Source organism: Chiroxiphia lanceolata, chromosome 2 (genome assembly GCF_009829145.1).
Source record: "Chiroxiphia lanceolata isolate bChiLan1 chromosome 2, bChiLan1.pri, whole genome shotgun sequence".
NCBI lineage: Eukaryota > Metazoa > Chordata > Aves > Passeriformes > Pipridae > Chiroxiphia > Chiroxiphia lanceolata.
In genome coordinates, this window is record NC_045638.1 from 10,480,968 (window position 1) to 10,501,252 (window position 20,285).

General features: G+C 34.6%; 1 protein-coding gene across 10 annotated transcripts in view; it reads left to right on the forward strand.

Annotated features, from left to right (window-relative positions):
• DMD (dystrophin) overlaps positions 1 to 20,285 on the forward strand; it is a 922,945-nt gene that overhangs the window by 232,651 nt on the left and 670,009 nt on the right. For all 10 annotated transcript variants that reach the window (XM_032679549.1, XM_032679551.1, XM_032679556.1 and 7 more), the window contains 2 exons: positions 7,992 to 8,115; positions 15,743 to 15,830. In XM_032679549.1, coding sequence (XP_032535440.1) covers positions 7,992 to 8,115; positions 15,743 to 15,830 — 212 coding nt within the window. The remainder of the gene's footprint in view (positions 1 to 7,991; positions 8,116 to 15,742; positions 15,831 to 20,285) is intronic.

A 20,285-nucleotide genomic window follows, 5' to 3' on the forward strand; every position in this document is an offset into this window, starting at 1 on the left:
TGAAAATAGTGATGTTCTTTATTTTGAAATTGAAAAGTTAAGAATGAAAATTTTCCTGCAGTTTTGAAGTATTTCAATAATTGTTATTTTAAAACATTTAACTTTTTCTTTTTCCAAACGGAATGTTCTTGGAATGATCTTACTTGATAAGGAAGTAAAAAAGACTACTGTTATAAAGGAAAGCATTATCTTAGTTAAAACTAAATGAAGTAGAATGATTTCTTTAAGCCTATATTATTCAATTCTACAAGAAAATTTTTGCTATATGTAGTTTATTATGAAGTCAGAAACCAATTTGCAGTATAAATTCCTTTCTCAGCTCAAGTATATGTAATGTTAGCATATGTTTTACTTCTTGATCATTTTCTTTTGATTTACCTTAATACTGAAAATAAAATAAGCATGATACAGAAGACTACAGACTTCATAATCTTCGTGCAAACAAACTACCAGAGGGCAAAAAGTAGCTGGATTATGGGAATTGTTTATGTTCTGAAATCCCTTTTTTTATATAAACTGAGAATTATAAATTCTTCAAGTGTTTTAGCTGTTGTCCGTTTAAAGCACTGCAAATAGCAATGTTATATGTAAATTTGATTGATCCTTGTACAGAAAATAGGACATATTATCAAATTTGAGACTGTGATTCCTTGTAGATATATTATTGGCAGATCTTCTACCAAATGTAAAGAGTATTATTTTTTTTTACCATGCATACTAGGTTTTGACAGATTTTGATTTATTTTAATGATATCTAAGAGATATACATTCACTATGTAATTTCTGTCTAATTTTTGTATAAGAGTCAAGATGGAAAAATCTTTAGTTCTCAATCTTTGTCTAGGATGACTTTAGATAATTGAGTAAGTTGTGGTTTCTTTTATGTATTTAAAATCAGAGTCCTTTTCATTGCTGCACAGGTTAGATTTTTATTTTAATCTGGCAGGAAAGAAATCTGAAATGTAGAATGAAGAAGGGACTTAATTGTTTAATACACTTTAATATGCTCTTACTATCGTCTCTTGTGCAGAAGTTACTAGATTTAACAATGCAATTGTACCAGCTCATGAGAACTAGTTCAATGTGACTGTTATACCTCTGAGTAGACCTACATTATGGTAATGTGCAAAGTAAGCAATGTTACAGATGTCCAAAGCTGGGCAGCAGGTTGAATGATGGTTGTGCTATCTGAAGGCAAGATTTCTCTATTTAGATAATCTTTTTGGCATTTCTGACTGAACAGACCAAAAAGGAAAAACCAACAATTTATAGACCTTTCTTCTCTAGAAAGTCCAATTTAAATTACAGCTTAAAATAACAATTTTTGTTACTGTTTTTAATTAATATGTAAAAATGCAGTCTTGGAATCGAATATGTTTAACAGTATGGTGGTGTCTTTCTCAAAGACAAGAAAAAGTAAATCAATGCTAAGTATAAACATAATAATGGGAGAAGAAAACTCATCTTAAAATTTGGGTGCTCAGCTAAAATATCTATGCTCATTGGTGACTAGACACCTTTTCGATCAATACTTTTTTTTGCTTGGAGAATCTCATGGTTGTATTCCCAAACAGCCAATCATTTATTTTGTTAGTCCGTTGTTGGTCACAAGATCTTTCAGGGGTTTTTGTATGTATTTAGTTGTAGCTTCACCCAAGGGCAAGCAAAGCCCATAGTACTGCATACCTTTTGATTTTTTAAATAAACAAGAGAATGGAGTTTCTCAACCTACCTCTCCTGCATTGTTCTATACTCTGTGTGTGTTTACATTCAAAATTTTCCCTGAGCACTTAATGACTAATACTTAATGCTTATGTACTCTTTAGCTTTTGTTTGACAAAAAAAAACCCTAGCAATCATCAAAGGCTTGTCAGAGGCTTCTGAAGGTGAATAAACAGATTGCATTGGCTGCTTTCTGCTGTCACACTACAACACCTTTATGCTGTTTTTGGACCTGGGAGGGAAAGACACATTGAGGCTTTTTTGAGGTAGTCAATAATGCTTCAGGTTTCGTCAGCTTCTTTCATCTGTTGTCAAGCTTTAGTCAGCATTGTTGCTGTAAAAGAGTATGCCTGAAATAAATGCATCGGGCTCAATTGCCACATGTTTTGAAAGATTTGTGCTCTAGATTTTCTTCTCTGTGAACTACATATTTTGGAAATTCTAGAAACCTCTTCAAGGAGGAAGAAAGAGTAGTTGGGCCACTATGTGAATATTGAGTTAATGTAAGAGTATGGTCTCCAACTTCCAAGCTGAGGAGAAAAAAATGAATGGCTAAGATTGAAGCATCAAACTCTCTAGAAAGCTTTTTACTTTTATATTTGCAAGTACTTTGGCAGGATTGAAAGTATGAGAATCGCCATTTATACTGAAGAAATTGAGGAGAAGCAATTTGACTTGTAGACCGATAGCATACATGAGACCGAGTGTCACATTTCCATTGCTCCAATTCACTGTGGCATGAATACATGGGAAAGTAGCTGTTGATTTTTCTTGCCTCCTAAAACAACTTTTTACCATAAGTGGTGGAGAGCATAGATAAGAAGCAGATTATGTTTTTTTTATTCCACCTCTACCCTCCTCAAAAAATCTAAAACTACCTCAAAAGTAATGCTTCAAAATATCATAGTAATTCAGGCACATGCTAAGTTCTGCTACTAGGCAAAGAAAAGCTCCTTTTCCCAAAAGAATCAATTTGAAACTGAGACAGATAAAATACTTGGAGCTGTATATTAAAATCTTGAAATATTGTATTAGGCATTAGGACTAGAGATAAATGTAACACCACTGAAGTTATAGAATGAAGAAAGAATGTAAATAGGAGAAAGGATTGCAAGGTAACATTCATTTTCACGGTATTTACATATTTTGGGAAAAACAGGTTAACTGTGTATCGTAGAAAAATCTGAAAATTGTTCATGTTAAGTTTTTAAACAGCAAACATGTTAGAGATGCTTAACATTTAATTTAAGCATATTTGTACTATTAATGTGCTTGAATAATGTCCAAAGATACTTTTCTTAGCCATTTAGTAAATAACTTTGTACATGCTTCCTAATGTTTCCAAGGAAAGTCTATTTGTTATAATATTATTATGGGTATAATGTTAATCTGAAGATTTGAAAGAGACTTGATGCCCTTTGAAGAGGAAGGAATCTTAAAATAAGATAGTTGCTCCATCTAGTGGTTTTTTTATTTAACAAGTGTTAAAACAATTTTTTGAAAAGACAAAAGCCTTCATTTCTTTACAAATTATTATATTTGAGATTATAGTATATTTTCATTTCTTAGAAAAGTTTGGATTTCTATAGAAAAATGTATCAAAGGAAAAATTATGATGATGTAAATATTTTCATTTGGAGTGTAAGAAGTATGGGTATGTTGAGGTTTGTAACATGGATGCTTTATAACCTCTTAATGCTCATTAGTTTTAACCCTTTATCCTGTTTGTGAGGTGAGAAATAGCATAGTGATAAATACACTGAGAATTTGTATTCTTCACTTTTAGTATCTGAAATTACCTGTTATATTATAGGAGTGGTACCAGCGGGCTCTTACTGGAAGCCATGGACTTAAAACTACTTTACGCCTCTAGTCACTGGCTGTTTGCTGCAGGCAAATGGTTTTAATGAACACACTCTAAAAAAACCTCTAGATTTTCATTTGCCTTAGCTGGAAGTAGTTTGCTTACATATCATGTATCTATCAGATTTTCTGCAAAGCATTCCTTGTTACAGTTTAGGAATTACTGCTCTGGCTGGGGAAGGTACAGTACCCCAGTGGCAAGATGGATGGTCAGCTAAAGAAGGAAAACTATGAGACTAATAAGATGGTACTATTGAAGTTTCTGTTGGAGATACACACTTCAGATCAATCTAGTATTTCCTTTCATGCCTTGGTGTGCATTACAGAAATGTACTGGTCATAATGCTGATGAGGCTAAACTGAATAGCATCACAACTGTAAAAGGAGTTTCAGAGTATCATTCCAAAAGGAAATAAAATTATTTGACAACTGAACTAAATAAAGTAGGAAGGTAAAAATATTTGTTAGGATTAATCAGCTGTTGAATTAGGAGATAAGAACAAGTCTGTTTATCAGCTGATGGTTCATCAGCTACAAATACAGAGGAGGAAGACAGACAGCAGGGACTTAGTTTATCTCAGAGTAATTCTGCCAATGGGCATCATTTACTGCAGAGTTGTTCTTTGATATGTTCTAGGCAATGAGGAGCTACAAGCTGAGAAAGACCTCTGGTGAGCTGGGCATTTCAGTCCAAACATGGAAATGAAATAATTCAGTAATGTGGTACTTGGATGAAAGTTGTATCATTCCCTGCCAGCTCAATATGTGGGCAAGTGGTCTTATGTCTGTCCAAGATACACAGTAGTGACAGGCCCAGTGTGGTTTTGTTTGGGGAGGGAACTGAAAAAACAAATGAGTGAAGGAAATTGTGCCTGTTGAAAGAGTAAAGTACTGAAACCACTGTAGCTGTAAAATAGTAGCAGTTTTAAGTCGAAAATTCATTCAGTTTAGAGATAAGATTGTACACCATGATGGCCACATGACAGCAAGATACTTCATGCCTTGTGTTCCTATGTGAACTTGTTCAACATTAAATTTGTTTGTGTAAGTATGCGTCATCATCTTACTGTGGCAGTATGTAAGAAAAGGCAGAAATATAAATTTAAAATATACAATTGTCATTCTCTAGATGATGGTGGCTGTAAGAACCACAATAGGCCTTTATAAGGTATATTGCAGAAACTGAAGATTTAGAGTCAGTTGACCCTTTAAGTATTAATAAAAAATTACATTTATTTTTATTGTGAAATATAAACAAAATAACCTTAGTGATTTCCAGAAGTTATTTGATTAGATAGGGAACTTATATTAGGACTAGAGTATCATACTCTGCTGGGTGTTTGGGTTGGAGTTTCCTGCACAGAAAGAGAAAAACGTGATGCAACTAAGTTGTGAAATGCCTCAAAGGCGAGGTTTATAATGTATTTAATTCAGAAAAGGAAAGCTGCCAGAACAAGGAATTAATTTTGAACAAATACATGGTGATCTCAGTAAGAGAGTTTGGAATGGGAATCTGAAGTGGACATATGGCTTAGGATGATCCAGAAAATCAATTTGTGGGGGATTTCCATGAAAATTTGAACAGTGTGTACTAAAAATGTGAAGATGCTTCTTCGAACATGCTCTGGAGTAAAAAGAGACTCTATTTGGACTCAGCTGACATGTACTGGCCTGTAAAGAGAGGGCAGTGGGACCAGTTAAAGGTGGTATCTCTCTTGTGGAACAGCCGTAGAAAAGACTAATTGGAAAACAAAACTGTGAGTGCTGCATAAAGAATAAATCCTCTGCTTCAAATTAAATTTTTAGGTAGGGAGCAAGCCAATGTGCACAGTAAATTAAGGTAATTATTTAGAATAATTTCTCGAGTGATTTTTGGTTTAGTATCTTCCATAGATTTATTTTTACAAATTCTACATGCGTTAAACTTTGTTGGATCCGAAAGGTAATCTTGCATTATTTTATGTCAAAAGTATTGTTGTACTTAGGAGATTTAAATATTCTATTGATTCTTTTATACCAATCTAGAGCTAATATAATTTGTAATTGCAGCTGTCCTCAGAAATGAAATATGCAATTGCTATAGTGGAATGTTTGAATGCCACATTCTACCTGTATTTCCTCCTTTTATACAAGCTGAACATGAGAGAGTATTTTTTTCCCCACGGTAATTGAAAAGCATATTTATCTTAAGGATATTTATGTACTGCAAATGCTACTTAGAAGACTTTTATGTATTTTAATTCTTTTCTGTCCCCTCTTTATTGCCCTTTTATTTGAGCTGTAGGCTTTGTTTGTGGAGTTATATTTATCTCCAGAAGAAATTCCAAGTGACAGAGCCATCCGTTATGTGAGATCAGCTCTGTCATATCAGAGAATCATATCACATTATTGAATGCTTTGGGTTGGAAGGGACATTAAAGATCTGTGTCTAATACTTATCACCATCTGATGGCTCAGTGGGCCATGAGATGTGTTCCTGATTATTTTGTTGTACTGTCAAAACTGTCCCAAATGCTCCCATTTCTCTTCCAAGGAAGGTGTTGCAGAGACAAGGGCTAAGTCCTTTTATTTAAGAAATGATCACTGGTAAATATTTTGCTCTGCCAGTTTCCATCCTATACTGGGGTAATACCAGGCTAATTTTCAGGGAGATGGTCTTACCAGTCCTGCTTACCTGTAGTTTCAGAATGGAGCAAATACCAGAAGTCGTGCAATTTTACCTGTGATCAAGGGAGTTTGGTACTGAGGGACTGAAAAACTTGTCTTCATTGTTGTCAGACTTCTAGTGTTTTGTGATCCTCAGATATGCAGTTATAATTTGCATAACATTATGTTTCAAGAATTACAGTTGATTTAATGATCAGAAATAGAGCTGAGGTAGGAAGCCTTTGACTGGGAGTGTAGTTTGAGTTCAGGGGTTAGAATCTATTACCAACACAGAGATTGCTTGAACCATCTGGGAATTTTGTCTCCTGCCTCTGAACTTGTAGTACTTTATAAAAATGAAGATTTCTGCACCTTCTATTACTTCACAGTCACATTTTTTCTCCTTTGATGAGCACTCAAATAGTACTATCAGGAATTGTTTTATCAAAATTATTCCTAGGAGTTTATAATTTGAATATAGGATGTTGGACTGGGATTAAGACAGTATGTGATTCTTCTTTCTTTTGCTTTCATTATTTATGAATAAAAAAATCACAGTGCAGAAGGAAAAAAGGAAGGCATAAATATTAGATAAAGCGTGGAACTGTTTCTCATATTCAGTTTTCATTTCAGTATATGTAGAATGCTGTATCACCTGATTTTACCTTACATCCTTACATTTTAGATCTTGTATAAATGGAGTATGTTTTTATAAAATAATTAAATCCTCCAAGGGTATAGTTGTTCAAGTTACTGTTGTTAGCAGATTTTCAGTTGTATGCAAATGATACAAACTGTAGTCACAAGCAAGCTAAAGATACAGATAGGATTTTTTTTCCCCCAGGTCTTTCTGTTCCATTGCATTCTCTATATTGCCGCAGAAGGAAAAGCAGCTGCAAATTAGATATAAATATTGAAACATATAGTTCAATAAAGAAATGCAATCAATCAGACACTGTGGCACAACTGAGAAAAAATATTGTCTGAAGCTTCTTGTTTTAAAAACTACAGTAGATACTGAATCACCGTTTGAATTTTGTATACATCAGTAATTTAAATATCTGCATTTTGACACATTATCTTGTTAACAAAAATTAAGATTGGTTTTAAAGGCATTGATGAAAGAATCTAGACTGTAATAAAGAGGACTGTAGAGTAAAAACTGGTTATAAAGTATGTGCAGAGAGTTGGGGATCTTAATTTCAATTTCTAAAGCTTTAACTGTAGGAAAATTATACGTTACTGTTTATTAGTGATTACATTCTACAACAAATTTGATTTAATCAGAAGAGGGTCCTTTCTTATAGTCAAATATTCTGCTGGAATATCCTTCATAATATCCTCAGCACAAACTGGGACAGAAATCTCACAGGTTTGAAGACCACATTTAGTCAGCTAGATAGGCCTTACATCCTCAGCTAAGCCGATAGGACTTGTAGTATTCTGAGAGACATTTGTTTCATGTCTTCTAAAAACATCAGCTTGAAAAATTAGAATCCTTATTGTGAAAATTACTGCATCTGTTTGGCTGTCAAATCAGGGTCTTAAAAATGAAAAAGTATTGCTGTGCTCCTAAATTTTAGACTGAATAGTTTCATGAACTGTCTAATGACATATGGGGGTTTAAAACTGTCTTTTGCTGAGAGAAATTGCTGCTTATTCGCTTGTTTAAACAATGGGTTAAACATGTTTACAGTGAAATCCTGTTTTTGGAAACTTTGTGTAAATTAAATGTCGCCTTGCACTTTTCTGTCTCGTAGATTTGACTCTGACACAACAGAGCTCCACAGCTGGATGACCCGCTCCGAAGCTGTGCTCCAGAGTCCCGAGTTTGCAATCTTTCGGAAAGAAGGCAATCTCTCAGATCTCAGAGAACGAGTCAATGTAGGAGAAAGTGCTTGTATATATGCCTATTAGTCCGTATTAGCTTGTCAAAGGGCTTTCAAAGTCCAAGTTTAAGTGGGTTCAAATGTAGACTGGCAAGCATTGATTGTCCAAGATAAATTTAGAAGTGCTCGCTATTTCTGTGAATTTCAAGTTTTGGCACCAAAATTACTACATAGCCTGTGTGAATACATAGATTATTTTTGTTGTTCATACATATTCATATTTAATTAAAGTATTCTAGATTTACGAAAGTCTTAGGTAAAGTTAAATCAAAGCCTATATATCATTTTTTAAATATGCATCATCACTCTATACTAAGAACTTAATTAGACGTTACATATGCATAAATTGAAGAAGGTGAAAAGTGTCACTTTAGTGTATGCTAAAGAAAATCTATATCTATTCTCTTTTACAGTGCTGTAAAATATCTATGAAAATCATCAGCCTCCACAGGGTTTTTTTTGTTTGGTTTGGTTTTTTTTTACTCTATTGTAGTAACATGTCTGAATCAAAAACTGTGCTTGTCTACTTCTGCCAGAATTAATCATTCTGCACTGCTTAAGGAGTAGCTGTGCTTGTGTATATGTGTTAAAGTCTGAATGACTGGATTTAGCCCTTGAAAACTAAACCATTACAAATTTTCTTCCCTATTTATTTTTTGTAGATCAGTGAAAAAATGCCTATCTTTTCCAAGTAAGAGAAAGGGGAATTCTTTTTAATGATTAATTCTTATAGTAGCATAGTGTATTATGGAACTTCATTAAAACATATGGTGATAAATACTCCTAGAACACCTACAGAAGGAACCAAGTTACTGTATTGAAGTTGGTTTTGCTGCTGTTTTTTCTCATTGTCTGCTTGTCCATCATAAATCAGCTAAGATAAGATTAAGGAACATGGAACCTTGTGATTTTAAATATAAATTTTAAAATTTCATGTTAAATCATAGTTTTCTTGCAACAATTTTAGTGGTAATATTGTCATAATATTACTACTGGAAAGTACTCATTAAAATTTAATATCCTGAATTTAGTTCATGCCACCACTTCATGTTACGTGAAATATACATAAATACATATATATATATACAAAATGGATCAAATATACAGAGTAGATTTGATGGGTTCAAGTGCTTCCATACTGAGTTACTGGGATTCATCTAATATATAAATACACAATTAATTTTCTGAGCTCTTCAATCTTCAATGTAGGTTAAATTTAAAAAGAAACAAAGTGGAAAAAATAGAAACAGAATACTCATCTCCCTTTCACATATTCCCATCTTGAGGAATGTATAATTTTCAAGGATGGAAATTAGCTCATCTTGGCCTACGTATTACACTGGATACCTGCACTGTCAGGTTTCCCTAACCAACATGTTCCACCTCGTATTGTCAGTTTCTAAGACTTTATAAAAGCATTAAAGGATCCGGGAGCCACAGTTCACCTTCCTCCTTCTATCCTTTCTTTGCTTCCAAGTAGGTGGTGATCACTGCAAGTAAAGGGGTGGAGGAAGGTGAACCACAGCCCCTGCTTTGGTTCCAGCTGGAGTTGCCACTAGCTCTTGCCTCGCCCCTGCTGGTTCTGAGAGAGAACATTGGGGCTGGGAAGCCACTACCTACCACATTTGTTCAGGTCTCATTTCAGTTGGTGAAAACGTATATAAGGCATATATAAAACTGGAGGAAGAGTTGTAGTATTTGACCAGTGCATGAGCATTGTAAGTTTGAATTCAAGACACTCAGAATAGCAGGAGATAGCAAAGATGTTCCTTTGACCTCTTTGGAAATCAAATAACTGAATTGTCAAGAGACCAATTTCCAGCTTCTTTTCAGTAAAGTAGTGCAGAAAAGGATCTGCTTTGTACCAGGAGCAGTCTGAGACAAACCATTAATTCTAAATAGATATAAGAAAAATCAATATGCATCCTTCATTACATTGAAAATATTTTTAAAGACCAAGACCGGTTTTAATTTCAAAGGTGTCACTGCTTTTTAAATGAACATTTTTATTGAGAAAATCAAGTTACATTTAGAAGTTTCTAAGTATTCTAAGGGAGAAAACCTTCTCATTACATGTATTAATTTGATAGAGAGGACTCTGAAAGATGGTACTTGACAAATACTACATGGATTCTGTATTGAATGGTTTTCAGTTAGTGGAAGTCTTTGTACATGTTTTTTTTTAAAAAACTTTTAAAAACAAAGTTTTTATAACTGCCAGCTTTTAAAACTTGTCCTGATTTGACTTTTCCTGGTCTTTTCTCTGTATCTATCCCTAAAACAGCCAAAGCAGAAAGTACTGTTCAGTTCATTGATTTGAACAGTTTCATTGATGCTTGCTAAAACTTTTCCTTTCAATTCCCTCAAAATGAGCTTCAAATCAATGGAAAATAAGATACTGTGGGTTTTAACATATTATAATCACTAGTAAAGTTTAAGAAGGCATATAAAAAAAAGATGAAATGCAAAAAAAAGGAAAACATATGTGAGTGATAGTTGAAATAGATTTTATTGTGCTGTTGTGCTTTAAACCCAGCTGGCAACTAAGCACCACACTCACCTCCCCTCACCCACCCTGGTGGAATGGGGAGGAGAAACAAAAGTAAATCTTGCAGGTTGAAACCAGACTAGTTTAATAATTGAAACGAAGTAAATATAATTATATTAAATGATAATAATGATAATAAAAAGGGAAAAAAAGGCAAAAAACAACTGATGCACACAACACAATTATTCACCACTGGCTGACCAAAGCCAGACCCCATCCCTGAACTCAGATTGGCCCCCCTTCCAGGTAACTCCCCCAGTTTACACACTGAGCATGACATTTTATGGTGTGGAATAACCTTTTGGCCAGTTTGGATCACCTGTCCTGGCTATGCCCCCTCCCAACCTTTCTGGGTTTTTTTATGTATCTCCTCACTGGCAGAGCATGAGACACAAAAGAGTTCTTGACTTAGGACAAACAAAACTTAGCAAAGCCCAAAACATCAGTGTTATCAATATTATTCTTATACTGAATCCAAAAGACAGCACTGTACCAGTTACTGAGAAGAAACTAACTCTATCCCAGCCAAAACCAGGACATGTAATGACATACATAGTCATACACCGCTGTTGTATGAGCATGCATGCCACCAAGTACACATGCATGTAGAAGTCCCATTTTAACCTTACTGTCTTATTTAGGGTTTTTTCCCCATATGACAACATATACATTGGTGTAGCACAGAACACCTGTGCTTGGCTGACGTCAAATCTGCCATTTATTCCCTACCGTAGCAGGTGCTGAGTCCTAGGCCCTTTTCATAATGACTTTCTTTCCTGCTGTTCTTTTGAGGAAAGGTTACTAGGATTTTTTTTTTTTCTTGTGGCAGCTTGCTCCTGCCCGTTATTTTTCATGGATGAGGGGTCATTTCCACAAGATTTAGTGGAAGAGCATCTGCTGCGTGATGGAGGGACACAGACGTCAGAAACGAAAGCCACAAAGAAATCTCTTTTGCCATCACTGATGATGGATCAAGTGCAAAAGCTTGCTCTCATCCCAGCTCAGAGAAGGCCTGGGGGAGACAGAGCCAAGAGCAGGCTGTATGAAATGCGATGACACTGTTTGCTAAGCCAGCTGCTCTTCATATCCTGGCAGGAAATTAGTCTTTGGCAGATCTGTTATGTAGCTTGAATATATTAGACATGTGCAAAAGTCCATTCCTGTGTTTGGGAAGAAGCAAAAATATTTATAGTCCTTCCCTACTACAAAGGCCCTCGCCTTACCTGACCAGAGAGACTGGGATGCCGTAGGAATAGAAGTTTCATTGTTGTACAACCATACTACTCCTAAATAATGAAGACATCCAAACATTAATGCTGTAAAAATTGTTATGCTGCATCACATCATTAAAAGTTTGCAGTTAGTATGTGTATTTTACTAAAAACAGACCTAACAGTGACTCCGGCCTTTTTTTGTTCTTCTTAAGCTTCCAATATTGCAAATTCAAATATAGGAAGATTCAGGTGCAAAAAAAACACCCACAATTTTTGATAGAAAATCTTACTTAATAAGTCAGATTTCAGATTATACAACAATAAACTGGAAATAAAACTCCTTGAAAGGAGTTTTGGTTAGCCAAGAAGCAGCACCTAGAATTTCAGAATCAAAGATAAACATATAAGGAACAGATGTAAGGGAAAATGTCAGATATTCCAGACAATTAAATTTGTTCTCTTGGCATTCTCAGTAACTCCATTCTCCTATGTTTGTTTTGTTTTAGTGACCTTTTTCAGACATGCTTTGTTGGGCCTGTATATTTGAGAAATGAATCACAGTCAGAGCTAGTGATGACAATGTTGCCCTCTCCTGCCCTCAGGGGTAACTGGTCACCATCACAGGACGTCAGAGAGTAATACTACCCTGCACCCTTTCACAGAGCTCTAAAAGTAGGATGTTGATTTGATACATGAATAACATCCAAATTTCTCCAACCAGCAGAATTTTCTAGGTTATGAAGTCATTAACTGCCAACTAAAGTCCCAAGGTCAAATAAAATGTTTACTATTCTGAAAATAGCCTTTCTGCCTTTGGCTGGCATTTAGCTAAAGATGAATTTATAATGTCTTTCAATCAATTAAGACTAGGCTGTAATACATTTGCATTGTTTGTTAGAAAGCAGTCCAAAAGAGAATTAATCCCTGCTTGGACAAAAGCCCGTAAAGCCAACCTTTTACTCTCTTTTTGGTGTCTTTTTTTCTAAAAAATCTTTTACAGAAAACAAAAAATAGTTAAAAAAGGAGGAAGTAAATATTTGGAAATACTTTGAAGTGGCTTTGCCACTAGAGTCAAAAGATGTCTATTACAGGTGTGTTCCGAATCTAAGAGTTTCAAAACTTCACAAACCTCTTCAAAATTTTCCAATTCCACTGGTGTCACGATCAAACCGGAGCTGAGAGTATGATTCCCTTCAGTAAAGCAAAAAATAAAGAAAGTAGAGCCAAAGATATAGATGAGAGATGTTTCCAGTACTGCTCCCTTCATTTCTAGGCACTTTACATGAGGTTATGGAAATCCTTCTTTAAAATCTTAAAAATCCAAGACAGAGTTTGCAAGTTCAGCATAGAATGGCAACATGTACAGACTGATACCAGGACTATGTGGTTAGTGCTGTAAGTAACTAGGGTGAATTTCCTCCCTTCTGCCAGGATCACATAATTTGTCTTTGTACAAGGAACAAGACAGGCTTTTCTCCTTTGGCTTGCACTGTGCTTTTTTGTGTGTAAGCGATTGTCTTCTTGTAACCGGTGCTGGACCTTCATTTTCATAATATATGCTAATTACATAGAAATGAATGGAGAAAAGTAATTGACAGAAAGTTTAATATGTACCAAATTTTTATGTTTATTTAAGGACTTCAAATATAGTGCTTATATTTTCTACCAGGACCTGGAAACTTTAATCTTTCAGGAGAGAGGTGGAGATGTCTCCACATTTTCCTGCACATAAAGCACATTCCTGGGCCCTGAGGAGTAAACCTCCACAAGCTCTGATGTCATATAATTTTTATATGTTAAAAAGATAAGTTTTACTATATTTTATGATGAGTTTTTATGATTCATTTGTGCTCTCTCATGATAATTACACACCTGGCATTACAGACATTCTACAGAGTAGAATTTTTTCAATATATTTTAGTGTTTTACTGATTCATTTCAGTTCTCTGTAGTTATTCTCATGTTAAGTATACCTGACATTATAGACAGAGTAGTATTAATTAAGATTCTGTAAGAAACTTTGGATCTCTGCAGAGAATTAATAGACTTTAATTTGGAAAATATTTAAATTGTACAGTGAAATGGTACAAGATTTTATTGGCCTACAAAAACTACAGATAATTAATATAATCATCTTTAACTTATTTGGATTAATATACATAATCTTTCAGTGATAATTTAGTGATGCATTAAAGATATGTTTATAAAATCCAAAATATTTTCATCCCTAATTATTCTCTTAGTAACCTTTCTTTATATATTTTATTTATTCAAAATTGTATTAGTGAAAGTGTTTAATAGAAGCTTTGAGGTAATGTTAGAAAGCCTGCTGTTTAACCATTTCTGTATGCACAAATGAATGTCAGTTATAGGTAGGCTGTGGAAAAGTGTTAATTTAACTGAAAATTTCTCTTTCAAGTTCTGAATGTCTCCTCACATACAGAAGTCATTCAGGGAGCTCTTTCTTATTGAACTGAAGATGTCTAAAGCATTACACTTTAAATATTATTTTAAGAGAGTTTATGCAAAGGTGTTTATATTAACTCCGTAGGCATAACTATTTATTTGAAAAGTAGTATTTTCATGTGTAAATGTATAAGGTTCCTTTACTAAAATCCTACATTCTTAGACACCTACTTGAGCTTTCTTTCCAGTGTAAGGAACCTTTTCCCCCAAAGAGTCCAGTCACCCAGCACATCCCTTTGTTGTGGGAATAAATAAGGTGATCAGGAAGCCTGGTGGGTTCAGCCAGTCTGAGAAGCTGCATCCAGGACTGTGTGTTACCTTTCCACATATACCACGTAGGACTTGTGGGGACATAGGCTCTTGTATGTGTGTATCTGCTGCAGTAAAGTGAGGGACTCTTGATTTCTGGGAGACTGTGTTGGTCAGGATCTCTGGGAGGTATATAGTCTGTTTTATTTTTGGTATCAAATTTGACTGTGGCCCCATGCTGCTTCTTTGGGTTTCTGATTTAGAGCTTCTAAATTACACCTAAATTATGCTACTAAATTAGTTTAAAATCAATGAAGTGGCTTCATGATGTTAATTACAAGACAGCATTGATGGGCTGTCAGATCTAAAATGAGTTTACTTTCCACTAGTATTGCTACTAATGTAAAATGAAATTTAAACTTAGATTTCTTCTGTATCCTGTAATTTTAGCAGCTAGCTTTTACTAGGCCTTAACAGCTAGCCTGAGTGCTAGCCTGAACATAGGTGAGAAATTTTTGCATACAGAGAGGTGAATCAGGAGTATTGGCTACAATGAGAAACCTGAATTAAATCTGCAGTTAACTCTCTTACTCAATAGCTCATGGATGGATGTCTGCTGTATATGGTCTTATATATGTTAGATATCTATTTAATAAGCATTTTACAGGGTCAGGGTTGTTTTTTTCCAATAAAAGTAGTAACATGACACAATATCATACAATATCAAATTGTATATGGTTTCAATACTGTAGTATGCTGTGAATCCCTGTGATTTGGTTAGCATGTTCAATTTTTGCTGTTAACATGAGAAATAAGCTACTCTATTCTTCCACAAGGAATTTCTATTGAACGAATATTTTCATTTTGAAATATTGGGCTCTGACTAGCTCTTAGGTTGTACTTCTTTTATTCGTCTGTAAAATACTGATGTGTTCTCAGCTCTGTTGTATTCTGACTCTCCATTTTTTGTATTTGACTTTGACTCCCTTCCTGGTTATATGTGGTACCTACTTGTTTTCATTGCAAATCGGGAGGCAGGCAGGGCAATATCAGGGGTAAATGGTCTTGAGAAATCAGAAGGCATTAATTACTTTCTTCTTCAAGATCCCTCTGTTGAAATACTCACCTTTCCTGTCATGCTGCAGGCCATCCAGAGAGAAAAGCCTGAGAAGTACAGAAAACTGCAAGATGCCAGCAGATCAGCTGAGGCCCTGGTGGAACAGATGGTGAATGGTAATTACATGGGAGTTGGTTTAGATAATCTTCTTACAGATTTGATAAATGTACAGGTTTATATTTATCACAAGAATTATATTAGTCCAAACGGAACAGTAAAGTGATATTGCCTTATATTTATTTTATTATTTCTGAACGTTAAATCTGTTAATTAGAAAAGAGGAAAAAAAAAAAAAGTCTTACCACTTTAGTACCATGAAAAGAAATCTGTGTAAAACTTGCTCACAGTAATGAACTGTATATTAACAATCTGTTCTGTGGAGAGACTTAAGTTGTAATCTTATTTTGTGAGCATGCTAAGCTTTTGAAGTACTTTAACACATCTGAGTTAGAAAAGCTCTGAAGGCATTACTTTAAACAGTTTGAAAAAAAGTGCTTCCTGATTTTTAATGTGAAATGTATGTTTTTTAATATGCATATTGCTGTAATGATCTCTGTCATAGAAAATACAACATTGGGATTTGGAAGAAATTTTTGGCATTTGGTTTTTCAAAGATGCTAAATGTAAAAACATATACAACTCTTTAAAAAGAAAAGTAGCTGTAAGATTTTCCATTTTTTTTAATATGATATTATATAATTCTTTTGAATTTCTAAATAAAGCAAAAACAAACCCCAAAGAAAGGTAAATGAAAGTAAAATTGTAAGTCATGCCATTGTCCTTGATATTGAAGAATGTCTTACTTTGCAAGAAGATACTAAACATGGGCCAACATCTGTCATACTGATATGATTGCCAGAAATACAGATGATGAATGCACTGAGCTTCAGAACATATATTTTCTACTAAATTGTTACAGTGAAGAACCAAGAATTAAATAGCTAAAATTGAAATGCTTTAAGTTTGAGGTACTAACTGGCCAAGCTAAAGAAATTTGATGGAAGCCTAAAATTATTTTGCTTAAATATAAAGGTGTAATATTTTAAAAGTGGCCATGTTTAATGTGTGGTGCATATTTAATTATCATTGCTGTAACAAGTGCTTCAAGGGTTCCCTTCCCAGGCTCACTGAATAGAGTGAGGGGCGTCTGGTAACATCTGCGCTCTCTTTGAAACAATTTAGGCTGTTTTGTGGTTGAGTACCTAAAAAGTTCTGATTTTTTTTTTTTTTAACATGTTTTCTGCCTGGAAGAACTGACTGTACTTGACTTTTAAGGAAGCATTTGAAACTTGTGTGCTGACTCGTCAAGGTTGCTCTTTTGGGCAGAATCTGTCTAAGGCACATTTAGCAGTGCCCCGCTCTTCCTTTGAGACTTACACCTCAAGAATTCCAGTTTTAGTACCTTTGGTTTATATAGTACTTTATGATGACTAACTTTGGTTTTAGTTGCAGAACCTACTGCCATATTAGATAATGCTTTCCTGGTACTGCACTGCCTACCATGTCTACTATCAAGTAGACTAACATTCTGCCTTAATTATTCTTATGTGTTTTTAACTGAAGATTCTCCTTTTTCTCCCTCAGTCCCTGGGTCCATTCTTATTCATGGTTTATAGATATTGTGATCTCCACTGTGGCTAGATGTGCATATAAATATTTCCACTATGTCACAAATCACACGTTTTTTGTAGGAAACACATCCTCCAACTGGGGTGCAGGTACAGGGTAGATTAACTAAGCCAGCTTTGACTTTATCAGCTTCATCAGCTTTGTCAGCTGCTCTATGTCATGCCATATATTGTGCTAACCTTGTGGTAGCAAAAATATTCTAGCACTGATGACAGATTAGTTGGCTGTGAAAACGAAGATCTTTGATTGCCATGGTTTTAAGGAAGAAACCATCCCTTTGAAAAAAGAAACAATTCCTCTGGACTTGAAGCCCTAAATATTTATGGGACTTTCAGCTGCTCCACTAATGCAAAGGCAATTTGAAGAATAGTGTTTGAAATGGTTAATGAATGCAGTAATTACCGGTGGTAGAGAGTAGAATTAAATAATTAACATTAGTTGATGAGAACTATGAGATGATTTTAAAAAGGATTTGCAAATGGAATATCTTGCGAAGTGCTCAAAATTACTCCTTGAGGCTAGACTAAGTTAACTGTCATGTAAAGCCATTGTACTTTTGAATAGAACATATTTTCTATTTGTCTTTTCTTCCAAATCATTATCATCTATTGCAATTAAAATTAATGGTTGCAATTTAGTTCAATTAACATTGAACTAAAAGTTATGTAAAAATATTAACAACTTTAAAACTGCATCTCAAACTGTAGTAGAGTTATGCAGCTTTATATTTTCCACAGTAATTCAACTAAGTTTCTATAGTCTTTCTTTGGCTTGTAGAATTTTTTTTCTTTTGATTGCTGGATTCACTAGGAATAAGAGGAAAATTCTGCAGAATCTCCAAAGTAGTGTTAAGCAGAGCAGCGTGACTGTGCCTTCACACCTTCCTGTTCTAATGCTGGAACTCTTTTCCATAACATGGGAAGGAACTGGACTTAATGTGCCTGTATGGATTTGTGGGAGGTCTGTAGTTTAACATCTAGCAGAGGAAAGATGTACTGTGTTATTTTGCATGAAAACCCTTTTTTAACTACCACAATTTACAGATCAAAAATGATGATACTCCCTTTGTTATTCTTTAGGGAAACCAGTCAGTGATACAATTGATGATTGTCATGCATTTGCAGTGTAATCTGTAATTAAAAGACTACAAAAGGCAAACAAATTTACAGCATAAATGAGTTCAGAAGTCAAGTGATGACAATTTTAATTGCATTGTTAAATTTCACTTATTGTGTGTCAATTAGATGTGGACTAATAATAATTAGACTCTTTAAGATTCCGGTTATGCTATCACTGAATTTCTGGCTTTAGTTAACATATAAAATGTTCTTCCTCTGCTCCTAAATGAGATTCTGAATGTAACAGATAAAGAGCATAAAAAGATGAGATGTCTGGTGGTTTGTTAGAGCAAGTTCAGAATGGTGGTGAACTCTATTGTTGTATCATTTATATTTACTTTCTTGCTTTTATTTTTACTGTGATAGGAGAGGGAATAAGCAAAAAGTAGGATTCAAATTCTGGAGATGATTGGATTGATTTATTTAAGCTTTCATTTGTTTGTTTCTTAGCTCAGAAGAAATTATTCTGAGGAAATGCATTTATACAGGGCACTATTCTTGCCTTATGTAAATGTTTTCAACCATTGTCAGCAAAAGTATTTTGCACTAGAAAGAACTGCCTTGTCACACAGCATAGCTGTTCTTGTGTTTGTAAGCAGTGTGTCTGGACATTGCCATTTGAAGGACTTTTCCTATCACAAGGGAAATAATTGATGGTTTTGGTGGATGTTTCTTTATCCAACCACCCGTCTCCTACATGATCTATGCTCTGCCTCTCCTTGCCCACGCTTTGAAAGAAGTCTGATGATTACAATCAAAGAAAACTTATATATTTCTCCCATTTTCTAGTAAAAAAAAATCTATTTTGTTTTTCTTTATAAATTATATTCTAAAATGGAATAACACATCTGTTGATGCATGAGTGAAGCAATTTAGCAGTTTCAGTGAACACTTGACTATTATAGTAGTTTAGAATAAAATAAACAGGGCATCAAAATGAATACTCAGAGAATTTCTATAGGCAATATTTAAGTGAATACAAATGAATTTGTTGTGATAAAACATCTAATATTTAAGTGCCACTGTTCTGTGGAAGATATAGATTATTTTGTGAGTTACTATTTAACACACAGGAGTCAAAAGATACAAAACCCACAATAATATTACATTGTTCTATCACAGAACCATGGCAAATGATAGATGCACTTAATAAGATTTACTTCATATTAAGTGGCAATTCCAAAGCACTTGCATGTGAGATGCTGCACAATTAAAAATGTTCAGGCACAATTTGTTATGTGCCATATATAAGGTAATAAAATTAATAGATGCACTTCAGATAATGATCTGTTTCCTCTGGGTACAGTGTATTTATTCAATGATTATATCAGAAGCTTTTAGAATATGAAAAGATTATGAACCATGCACTATTCATAAAATAATATTTTACCAGAGAATGGGTTTTATATGGTTTCTGGACCTGTTTGTAAACTTTTGGTATGTCTTTCTACTATAAATGAAACAGAACAAGGGGATCAGTGTTAACATCATGAATGAAAGCTGGTGGTTGCTAAAGTTGCTAAAGTTAATGAAGAAATCAGTACTTATCACAGAGGAAGGTTTCAAACAGGACAAGGAGCAATGACCATAAACTAAAACACAAGTTCCACCTGAGAAAAAACTTCTTTACATTGAGGGTGGAACAGGCTGCCCAGGAAGGTTGTGGAGTCTCCATCTCTGGGACATTCAAAACGCACCTGGACAAGCTCCTGTGTCACCTACTCAGGCTGACCCTGCCTTGGCAGTTGGTTGGACTGGAGGATTTCCAGAGGTCCCTTCCAATCCTAACAATTCTGTGAAACTCTTGATTTTCAGCAATTCAGT